This window comes from Triplophysa dalaica, chromosome 1 (assembly GCF_015846415.1).
Source record: "Triplophysa dalaica isolate WHDGS20190420 chromosome 1, ASM1584641v1, whole genome shotgun sequence".
NCBI classification, from domain to species: Eukaryota; Metazoa; Chordata; class Actinopteri; order Cypriniformes; family Nemacheilidae; genus Triplophysa; species Triplophysa dalaica.
The window spans coordinates 22,477,816-22,490,383 of NC_079542.1; the positions used below are offsets into that span (position 1 = coordinate 22,477,816).

General features: G+C 38.7%; 1 protein-coding gene across 11 annotated transcripts in view; it reads right to left on the reverse strand.

Moving 5' to 3' along the window:
- Positions 1-12,568, reverse strand: part of plekha7b (pleckstrin homology domain containing, family A member 7b) — a 106,956-nt gene that overhangs the window by 30,572 nt on the left and 63,816 nt on the right. For 9 of the 11 annotated variants that reach the window (XM_056733909.1, XM_056733654.1, XM_056733352.1 and 6 more), the window contains 4 exons: positions 11,072-11,213; positions 9,182-9,286; positions 7,850-7,922; positions 7,368-7,468 (listed from right to left, as the gene is read on the reverse strand). In XM_056733909.1, coding sequence (XP_056589887.1) covers positions 7,368-7,468; positions 7,850-7,922; positions 9,182-9,286; positions 11,072-11,213 — 421 coding nt within the window. The remainder of the gene's footprint in view (positions 1-7,367; positions 7,469-7,849; positions 7,923-9,181; positions 9,287-11,071; positions 11,214-12,568) is intronic. The other 2 variants (XM_056734068.1, XM_056733509.1) reach the window with 1 other exon arrangement.

The window sequence follows — 12,568 nt, forward strand, 5'->3', positions numbered from 1 at the left end:
AATAATATTCAATACCATAACAATATTATAATATATTTATAGACTGTTTCATCTGACACACACGCTTGGCCCGGAGTTAAATTCCATTCTTAACCACACACACCATGATTTATGAGGACTCCCAATAGACATGACTACTGTTATTCTGTAAAAACACTGTAAAGTCTATATCCTAACTCTCTCAAAAAACATTAAATTTTTACGTTTCCAAAAACAATTGTATGATTTAGAAGTTGCTTAAGTCGCATGGATTAATCACACACACTTGTTTTTCATGGTAGGGCCTATCCATTTACTTGTTGTTTATTAATAATGTTGTTAAAATAATGATGTCCTAAGCCTATATGACAGAAAACGTTTTGCAGCTTAGATTTTCAGTAAAACATTGTTTAGAATGTTGTCTATTCGTTGGTCAACTATATCTTAGTGGGGACATTTTATCCCCATAATGTAAAAAAACCTGATAAACACATATACTGTATAAATACACACACACACATACACACTCCCATCAACAAAGCTCTTAATTAGCCTCTTACCCCCTTGCTCCAGTCATCTGTTTAATGCCGGGGTTAACAGGCCCCACAGCTTAACTAGCTCCATGCACCTTCTGTTTTCCTAAAGCTGTTACTGCCAAAATGCAACTGTTGAACTAATCTCGCAGACAGAGTACAGCCACCAGAACAAACATAACCCAGCTCAGCGCTTCTGCCAGGCCCTCCCAGACCCATTCAAACAGACAGCAAACCGTCAGCCCCACCTCTACCAGTCAGCCCATTCTCACACACACACTTACAGCCTGGACCTGGATACACTGCTAGACTCAATAGATAGTCAATGCAGGAGCCTCTGTGCTGCATAGCTCTTAATTCACAATTCGACAGATATGCTCAGAGCACATCTCTTCTGCTTCTCCAGGAGTCTATTATCCCACCTGTCACAGACTAAAGGCTATTGCAGCTCCTTCAATATTCAATACCTGCTCCTGAAGCCTTTGTGGTACTGTACTTTAATTTGTTATCAGAATTTAACACTAGAGAGGTATTAACATAATGGTCTGTTCACTAGACATGCAATTCATGAAATTTCCTTATATTGTACAACTTTGTTTATCGAAGACAAGTTGTAGTCATTTTGTTGCACACTAATAATGACTTCACATTCACACTTTCAGCAGATGTTTTTAGTTAAAGTGATGATTTATACATTAAGTATGTGCTCTCCCTGGGTTTCCCCAAAATTTCGTCATTTACTGTACGCATCCTCATGTCATTCCAGACCTGTATGATTTTCTTCTGCTGAACACAAAAGAAGTCCTCACTTACCAAATATTATTAGCAAAACCATTTATAATTTCTCAAAATATCTTTGTTTGTGTTCCACAAACCTGCATACATTGCCACTTCAGATGTTGTAGTACCTTTGAGGTGTAAAGGAGGCTTTAGAAATGTTATATTTAATATTATTTTGGTGGTTAGGTACAGTAGAAAAAAGTGAAAGATAGTAATTGAAACAAAAGCAGCCTATTTTTTGCTGTATCAAGGCTGTCTATCTAAAGACACCTGTGTCAGTGATATCTGTCAGGTAATGTGAAGGTCTGTATGCTATTTCATCACATTTAATCTAAGACAATAATGAAGCGTGTTTCTCTTTTAAACAAACAAAGACAAATTAACAAAATACATCACTGTGGAAAATGGCAATGCGAAAAACGCATATCTTGTTGCAAACATCAATCACATTGTCATCACATGACAAACAATGAGAAATAGGGAAGTAAAACCTGCAAGAGCAAAGTAGTTTCAATGAATTTTAGTACTCATACATCAAAAAAAGAATGAATGATTCCTGCTCTTTAACTGTTACTGAAATCGGATCATACATCAATACATGGGCTTTAGTGTAACACACAAACACAGAACACTGATATTAAGTAAATAATGCAAGAAATTTAAAGGCCCCATTTTTTCCCTGTTTTCAAAGCTTTGATTATGTTTTTTGGGTGTTTAAAAATGGATGTCCATATTTCTAGATAAAAAAACTTTTATATTTCACATATTTCAAGTCTATCGTCCACCGCTTCAAAGTCCCCCTTACGAAACGCTCTGATTGGTAAAGCCGACCAGGTCTGTCGTGCTATATCGGCAAGTTCCACTCCTCAAGCTGTTGTGATTGGTCGTTCCCCCTCTCAGTGCACATGTATTAATACACTTTGGTTTTAAGCAATTAACAGTAACAATGGCGTCAACTTCACTTCATCAGTTAAAAACATGCGGATCAATCGAAATGTAACTGAGGTCGGTTAGTACATAAGCAAATGTCAATCTTTGGGAAATGACACCGGACAGAATGCCATCAGACCGGTTATATTAATTAACATAAATAAAAGAGGCGTTTGTTTGCCATTTCACATTGGACCAGAGTTGGATAAAAAAACAAGCAGATTGACCAGGAGTCATTTTCAAGCAGGACTTCAAAGGATGTTGCATAGAAGTGTTTAAGAGGTAAGTGCACACACAAAAAATATGAATGTATTAAAAAGAACAGCTTTTACAGCCGATGTTAAAGTCATGGAAGCTTTTTTTTTTACCGTTGGACTTAGAATGTGTATAGGTGAATTCTTATTACCAGCTATAGGACTGTGATGAAAGTGAAAGAAGTTTAACGCGTAGCTCAGTTAAATGTTTACAATCTTTGGTAACCAAACACTACTCCAGCGGCTCATCCTCTTCTCTGAGGAAGGTCTCGCCCCTTTTTTGCTGTATTCCTTTGGGCGGAGGTTATTAAAAGCACTCGAAATAGTGACATCATGTACCCGGTAAGTAGAGGCCTGTAGTCAATTCCAGCCGTTCTCTGTAGTTCTTGAAAAGTGAATTATTTTAAAGACAATATCTCGCTTGGCATTTAACTTTCAGTTTTATCCTTTTCGCAGCTATTATTAATGCTTTACACACTAAAGTTTAAAAAATGTGATCGCGGGGAATGGCCGCTTTATATCCAAAACAGACACTTGGCCAAACGTCAAATGAACACAACAATACATGAAAAAAAATCTTAAAATCAATTATAAAGATACAATACACATACATTTCACAACAGATGACGTTTACATTGTTGACAGTGATGATGAGAATTTAAAAGCGACTGAACAGCCAATGAGATTGAAGGTGTGTGGGCATGGCAAAACACACTGGTTGCAAAACTAACTATTGATGATAGAAATGCGTGTGAAGAGGAATCCAGCAATGCCAGTCTCAACCATAGATTCAGCAATAGTATATTTTTTAATTCACACACTGAACAGGACATATCTGCATATCAATTATTCAAATGAGGCAGATGAATATAAAGATTGGGATGTCAAGCTGACATTGCCTGCTCCTATGGAGGTGGAGTCATGGCATGCATCCTGAACCACATCAATGCACATTGAGTATGTGCATTTTTCTTCCGGCTGGGAAAATGCCATAAACAGGAATGGTGATGGAGTGGAAATCCACTGATAATAATGTATGGAAATTAAAATACCTATGCATGCATGAGGCTGACTCAGGAGAAGGCCCTTCCACCAGATGCACCCACTCAGCTCCCATAATGCACCAGGTCGCAAGAAGAGGCAAAAGGCAGATAGGAGTGAGAATCAAAGTGAGTGAGCAAAAAACTGTGAGAGGTGAATCACAGCCTACATGAAAACTGTTATCCGAAACAAGGAGTGTCATGAATTTCCCTAATGTTGAACAAAGCAGTAAAGCTAAGCAGAATTACACCGCTGGAAGAGTACTGACAGCACTCCAGAGAATAGGAAAAGATTACTAGTAAACATCAAAAAAATAATTATTTTCCAACATTATATGAATTCAAATATATAAACTGCCATTATTTCCACTTGCCACTTTTTCTTACCTTAAATGATCAAAGACATTTAAGACCACTCTTCAATATTCCACAGGCATAACTAAAAATCCAGTTACAGTAAAAAGCATTACACAAGTAGCATACCTCAGGGTCTAATTCACATGAAAATAAAGCACCCAGATGTTCAAATAGCTGCTGGCTAGATGGAGATCTCCTTAATAAACAAGTTGCTAATAAAGAGAGAACACCGCCACTCACCATTCACTGGTCTATTACAGTCTGTTGGGCAAGTGAGAGGATATTAAAAATACACTAAATGTGCTGTATTATTAATCTGCCTGCTGGCACAACAGCCAAACAAACTCCAGCGCTGGGGAAAATGGCTCAGGTAATGGAGTTTGAGGAATGCACAGTATACCCATAGGGAAGAATGGTATTAGAGGAAATAAATGAGCGGCAGTGATGGGATGAAACATTCCTGGAATATTGTTCTCCAGAAGAGATGCTTTGCGTCAGTAGAAGACCGAAATGAATTAGGTTAACATCTTGATAGGAATTAAGGAAGTTAGAAAATAAAATACTGTTATATTTTTTTCCACTTCATGTCCAGAGGTTTAAGTCACGATTGATTTTCCAGCGTAGTAGGTGTAATATAAATGGGTTTTTGCCTTCTGGGAGATTCAGTTTTTAAACATTATTTCACTGGCTGCCGGACCACAGCAAAAAGTGGTTTAATGAAAGCTTGCTATCAATCAACCCACTAAGAGATGGGGTACGTCTTGGTTACGGATGTAACCTCAGTTCCCTGATGGAGGGAACGAGACGTTGTGTCGAACCGACAGATGGTTTTTGTCTTGAGAACTAGACTAGACTGTCATCTTCGACTAGACTTAGAAAAGGCCAATGAAATTGGCGAATTCAATTTGCATGCCGGACTTCTCACCCGGACATCCGGGTATAAAGGGGAGACAATGTGCAGCAAAGCAACAGTGACTTGCCTGGGCGTGTCAGACGGGAGCGCTACCGCAAAATTGTAACCTACCAGTGGATAGGTAGGGGGTCCCAGAGCTTTTTTGAAAAGGTGGGAAACCCCTGCCTTCGGCCCTCTCAAGCGGAGGCCTTGTTTCTTTAACAGTTTAGTGGAGATACTAACATGGTCTCGCATGGTCAACTTTGGTCACATAGCCGGGCTAGGGTCTCAGGATAACATGTGAATCACCGAGTTCTAGGAAATCTGTGGACAAGGAGAATGCTTGTAGGTTCCCTACCCTCTTGATGGAGGCGAGTGCCATCAGGATAGCTGTCTTCCTCCCTAAGTGTACACAACAGATCTTGCGAGTGTGCCAAGAAAAGCCAGTCGTCAAGATAGTTTAGCACCCACACACCCTTCTCCCTGGGGGAAGTGAGGGCGGCTTCCACGGCCTTTGTGAGGACTCGTGGGGACAGGGACAGACCAAGAGGGAGAACTCTGTACTGATACTTTTGTAGGGGCCTGTTCAGGGTACGCAGATCTAGAATGGAGCACAAACCTCTGCTTTTTTGGGGGACAATGAAGTACAGGCTGTAAGATCCGTTGAACATCTCGGCTAGAGGGACGAGCACAATCGCTCCTTCACCAGAAGGGTGGCGACCTCGGCCTGAAGCTCGGGAGTGTCCTTGCCTCTAATTGAGGTTGAGAGGATGCCCCAAAAGTTGGGCGGGCGACTGGCGAGTTTGATCTGGTTCATTGACCTTCCAGGGGGTGGATCGATGGCTGGCAGTGCGGATCCCTCCCCATAGGGAGGCCCCAGGGGAGGAGATCGGCTCTGCTTACTTACCTGCCCGGCAATGCAGTGCAACGCACCGTCTATTTGAGAGTGCAGAGGGCTACTGATTATGCTCGACATTGGGTCTCGCCTTGACGCAATGTCGAGTTGCTGAACACCATCGTGTAGAAGGTGAGAGTGGCTGGGATAAACACCCAGAGAGAGAGGAAACTCTTTTTGTGAGAAAGTGGGCTGTTGGGACAGGGCAGGGACAGTCCTGGATCGACCGACCAGCGATGGAATGGTTGGGGTCAGACCCGATGGTGTTCTCGATCTCCCCAGAGAAAAAACTCTAACATCGATCATGTATCGAAGGTTCCGAAGAACAAAAGGTAAATGAATGCAGCACACCGTCTGCCCTTTATACCCAGATATCCGGGGGAGAAGTCCGGCATGTAAATTGAATTCGCCAATTTCATTGGCCTTTTCTAAGTATAATCGTAGTTGATACCTTCTCAAGACAAACCCCATCTGTCGGTTCGACACAATGTCGAGAGACCGACTGAAAGGAAAATGATGTTCCCAAGTCTATGAAAGAGGAGAGGATTGTGGAAAAGTAGTTGAAGGAGATGGGTGGAGTGTCATGGTGAAAAACCATATCGGTGATGATAACATCACATAGACAGACATTCTGTATGGAGGCAGAAGTGGGTTGTCACTATTTAAAACGTAAAAAAACAGTAAATCTGAACATTGATCAAAATCTTAAAAATAGATTATTATACCGACTGCAGCAAACTGTGAGAACCACTCAAGTATAGGACATGAGTCTCGGGATAATCAAGAGAAATGTGTGAGAAACGCATACTGTCACTCAAAGAGATGTAGACAGTTGTTTTACACACACATACAGCTCAAACCCATGGACCTAAAGCACAGAGCACAGATACCGTAACAATACACAACAGAACGCTTCACATTAAAACAATAAGCCAAAAGAGGCTCTGATATTACTAGATTTGTTGACATTTCTTGTTAGACATAACATCAAGCAAAACAGACGAACCACAGTGTATCAGGATTTAATGTGATATTCAAATTATCAAGTATAATTTGACTATTGACTGGTTTTATCTCCGAGCCTCCTTTGTGATAATATTTTGTAGCCATTAGGCAACATCTTTATAAACGTTATTGTGTAATTTGTTTGCCAAGCCTCCTTAAATTCTTCTCAAAGATAAACTCTAGTGTAAACTCCAAACACACCAATGCAACATGCAAACATTTTAATGCATATTTAATAAATTATTTCAATAAAGAGTGAAAATGTCAATAATCCAAAGCTGGACATGACTTTTGGCCACAACTGTAGACAAGTCTTCCACCAAATAAGTAGTTATTGTTTTTGTAGCATTTTGTTAGAACCAATTCTATTGGCCTTTTTCACCACATATTTTATTGATTATTTTTTTAATTGAAACAAACATTCTTTGTTGTTATGGTTTTATTTCCCAGAAAAATTTAAGATCTTATACAGTACTTGAAAACAATGCTATTGATTAAATATGTCAAATAACTACCACATCCATCAGTCAATCCTAACTGCTGTCCACACACTACCACTGATAAAAACAAGCCACATGACACAGACGTCCTGAGGACATCGTGTTTGTATCCAATGAAGCCAGTGAAGGTGAGTCCATACATGAGGAACTGATTAGAGTGCTGTGTTCAGTGAGGTGCTCATCATTACCGTAACGCACTTACCTTGAAGGCATACTTGCGGCTGATGTGGTCATCGGGTCCCACAGGTGAAATGACATAGCTGGGCAGAGGAATGCTGCCAAGAACTGTCTCCTCTCGACTGTCTGCAGAGAAGATCATTGAGCTCATATTATTATCAAGAGCAAAGCAGAGATGTTTAAAAAGTGTTACATTACATTACAATTGTACTGCTAATCTTAAATTGCTACCATGTTTGAACAGCCACAGATGACAGAATGTAAATGCTACTTCGTCCTCCAAAATAAAATGGTCAAACACATCATTTCAACACTAAATTATTAAAACAACATTATCTGATTAGTGCAAGCAATAGAAAAGATGGAAATTAGAAACTTGTTATTAGCTAATAATTTATATGTACTTTCAAAATATTGTGTTACAGAAATGGGAATATAGAAACACTGACGAGTTACTTCTTTAGTGTATTGCAGTTAACAGTATAAGAACACTGACGAGTGACTCACCTTTATAATAAAACAAGCAGTAATCCGACAACACAAACCACTTGCGCTTCCATAGTCTCATGCCAGAGCTGTCCTAAAGCAAAAACAATATAATTTCAGCCTTATTTCACATGCATTATCTTCTGTAGAAACTGATGTGTATGAGCTATTTCTCTCGCGGGTGAATCCATGCTCTATTTTGGCAGTGGGATTCCTCAGGGCCAAGATGCAACATACAACACTGCATAAATGCTTGATTCTTATACGCTCCATAAGCTAATGATAATTTTATCTGTCATGACAGATTGTGTGGAAAATGTTAGCTGTTTTTAAACTCCGGTAAAGATAACTGTGGCGAGGGGGGCGTGGTTCAGCGAGGTCTGCAGCGGGAGACAGAGGCGGGAAATGGACGGAACGTAGCATATTTTGTTTACAATATAGACTGTTTCTTCGGATGTGCGCGCCTGGACTGCAGGTAACTTCCTGTCTGTGTTTGTTTATCTGTCTGGCTAGTATCTAATAATATAACTATTTGTATTTTATTTATTTATGTTATTATTCATTTCTTATTTTATTGTATAATAATTGTATTAAATAACAGATCTGTTTAATTGTGTTGTTTGTTAATTTGATTAATTATACAATTTGTTGAATGCGTTGTGTATCTTTGTCGAATTAAAAAAAACGTATAGGACTTTGACATCTAGCGGTTGAGCTTGGTAAGGCTGTCTAAATTAAAAAATATTAGAGAGACAAGTTTAGCAAAGTAATGGTTTGTTTTGTTTGTTATCAGAAATAATCTACAGGCACTCTATTGTTTGCGAATGTGTACTGGAAGTTAAGGACAGTCCACAAACGCGCGCATGCACAGTAACGTTTGTTAATGTTATTGCTTTGAAACCATCTATATCTCATTGGCTCAGACCTTTACTGACACCTGTTGGTGTGGATGAAGCAACACGCAAAAGAAACCAAATTACGGGAACCAATTCCATTAAAGAAAAGTGCTCTTAATAATTCAGTCAATAATTTACTTGAGTGAAAACCTCAATGTCTAATAAAAAGGAGCTACTATTCATTTTCATACATACATTTGATGTAAAAGTAAGAACACATGACTAAGTGGATCCCATCTATCATAATTTTAAACCTTAAAAACATTCTTTGTTCCCCCTGAAGACGAAGTTTTCTTCTGGTTTACATAATACGCTGTATCGACCAAAATGTTTCATGATGTACTGTACATTCATGACCTATGGGGTGTTAGTTTATTTAAAAGCTTAATTAGGATCTAATTAAACACTAAACAATCAGTCCTGATAACAACACATTGAGACTCTGTACTAACCGTACCTGTTTGTAGAGCCATCCTCTCACCACCACCGGCAAGTTTGGGTTCCTTTTGATAGAATGATCACGCTTGCCAAAGCAATGCACCTTCCCACTGGCTTTCACACTCTGCAGTATAAAACAAAATAAAAAGAATTACACATTTAATTAAAAATCTTGTAACAAATTACTCCAAAAGGAATACACAGTTAGCTAATGGGACTCTGAATTTATGAATGTAGGCTAGATTTAAGAAAAGATAATATTAATAATAATATTAATTTATTAATAATAATAAATCAATATTTATTAGAATATAAAACGTGGGTTTCTTTTTTTATTTACTTTTTAAGCAACATTAACATTGGACATATTAAGTGAGCTCTTTGTGTCTGAATACTATTAAAGGGCTATTGTACGAATAAGGAGAACAAAGTTATACATAAGACTTTAGAATGTCCACCTTTGAGCTTTTAATGCTGAAAAATTATCACAATTCACAGGCGGTTTATGGAATTTCATTATTTATCTTGATCCATGTAAAGTTCAGCACAATTGATTATTTGTCAACACAATGTTTTCATAGAGAATAATAGAGAATAGCTATACACAGTCTTGCATTTCTTCCCCCCAAAAATGTAGATCAAAACTACAATTTCTCCATGAGACACACCTTGTAAATCACAGAAATTACTCAAGCAACATTAAAACTATATCATGAATCACAGACCCTGTGTACCGGGCCCTGGGTCCACACAGTATTGTTGGCTATGTGTTCTATCAGAACAAAATAAAAAACATGTCTAATATTTGTCTACCAAAATAAAAACACAATGCTCATAATATGCTTTTTAAAATAGAACAAATGTTGGACAATGATTGAGGCCCACTTCATTCCCAGTGAAGTGTGTATATGCAGAGGCGGGCTTCTGGGATTGATCGATTTGTTTGTGAAAGCTGTACGATGCTGATGCGGTGCTGTCAGACTCTACCCAACAGCCAATGTCTGTCAAGCCAAGCCATTAAAACTTCCTCTCTATAAACCAGACTTCTGTCTCTCCATTCCCATGTCCAGAGGAGAGCAAAGGTGCAATGCTCTAGCTGCACTGGCATGAGACAAATGATACCAGTCTCAGCCAGAACTCAAGGGCAACTATAGATGAGTGACAATTCATATCACAAATCCCAGGGTGAAAGAGGTGTACATGTGGATTAGTCAAAGTAGGAACGGGGCTTGTAAATGTGATCGTGGGACTCGACTTGACCCAAGCAGTACTGTTAGCTTTTTATTCATAATTATGACGTTTTATTCATTATATAGACATGTTTTATTAATTACAACCCAAATTTGACACAAATCCGTAGTTACAAACATAAAATAAATGACCCATTTCACAGTGTGTTCAGCCTTCCATCTCCAGTAGTCTGTAACTCTGTAGTTTTCAGCCTAAAGGATTAAAATATAGTACACTGCTACCTAAGAAAGGAAGGGATCTAGTAAACCAGTTACTTATACAGCTGGAGCGCCACACAGGCCCAGATTAAATTAGCTGTAAAAAGCAAGAGGTATTATTTGAGTTCCTCAATCCCCTACAGATGTTCTACTGTACATCTGACCCCTGCCCAACCCATCTGAACCACACAGGAGATCTAATCTAGTTTCTCTTTAACTAAAAAAAACCTGTAAACTATTGCACCATATGTTTGGGCCATTTATCACATTCAAAGGCAGAGTGCAAAAAAAGTTGAATCCAATTTATTCTCCCCCATTACACTTAAAAACTTTATAAGATCCTGTTCCCCCACCGCACACACTACAATGACTCTGGGAATTTAATGGTTCCCTTGACAATTATCCATGGCACTTGAGTATTGGAAGAGATACAGCGTTTTGTTTTTATAAAGAATCAGCACCTCTGATCTCTGATAAGCAGGACGTCTCACCCTGGATCCTGAGGTGGCATCTGCAGGGGACAAGGAGATGGCGACAGATGACTCGCTTACCATGCTGGAAGGCCTCGGTTCTGGTGGTGGCTTGGACATACGTAAATTTGCCCTGCATGAGTCAGACAGAAAAACATGATCTGTCACCATGTGTGACAAATTGACCAACAAAAATGCATATGAGAGGAAGATATTCAAGGGAACACTCCCTGTTTAATGTATTCAAGTAGGACTATGGCAAAGATGTTTCCTTGAGCGAAGAGAAGTAAAATGATAAAATCACCCTCCAGTGAGTATTTGTGTAAGTGACCTAGGAATGATGTCAATTTTAAATTCGGTATAACCTTTTACTGTATCATATAAAAGTTTAGGGTCACTTGAGGGAAATGTTTCTCTTCTTGACCTTATTGACCGAAGATGTTATTGAAATGGATGACTTTGACTCTATAATAAACAAAAAGTAGCCAATTAAAGCCCAGGATACAGATGGAAACTCAATATTGTTAAAAATGCATCCTAAACTGAGACATGGTTGATAAAATGCCAACAAGAACTTTAGGCAACAGGTAACTATACTGAGAATTCCCATATTTATATATATCTTTTAATAATTGTAATAATAATATGATATTTATATAATTTACTTACCTACCCAGTTACAGTACTTACTAAGATAAGTCAAAAGTCAGAAGTAAAGAAATGGAAAATCAATTTAGGGCCATTATGATACTGTCCCTCACAGAAGCTTCATTCACACAAATTCATCTGTACATCAAGCTGCATTCTTCATCTATTAACAGCATTGCATTCCTTAAAACAAGGATAGTTCAACCAAAAATGAAAATTCAATCATCATTTCCTCTTGTAGATAATTTGAAGAATGTTGGTAACCAAACAACGACGTCTATTCTACTGTATGGACACAAAACCAATGCAAGTGAATGCGTACCACCGTGGTTCGCTTACAACGTTTTACAGAATATCTTCTTTTGTGTTCTGCGAAAGAAAGAAAGTCACAGGTTTGAATTGACAAGAGGATTAGTAAATGATGACAGAATTTTCATTTTGGGGTGAAATATCCCTGTAAGGTAGAATTAAACACAGCCTGGATTTGTAAAGGCATTCCCTATATTTAGCTCAGTCTGCACTGCTGGCACCGCACCTACTAACAGTTTCACAGAAATGACAGCAAGAGTGTAAACACTCGGGAATTCCATCTCACTCTCAACTTTTGGTGAACAGTACTTTAGAAGCAAATGATTAACCAAATGTTTGCTAAATTCCACAGCCGTGCTCGCTGTGATACAAATGCCTTGATGCCAGGATACCTCCCTCCAAGTATGCGGCCCATTTTTCTTCCCTAATAAGGAGAAGTGCATAAAACCTCCTCTGAGATTCAGGTAATGCTAATGTAACATTCTAGATAAGTCAGCAGAGAGAAAGTTAGAAGAGCTGAGAGATGAGAGA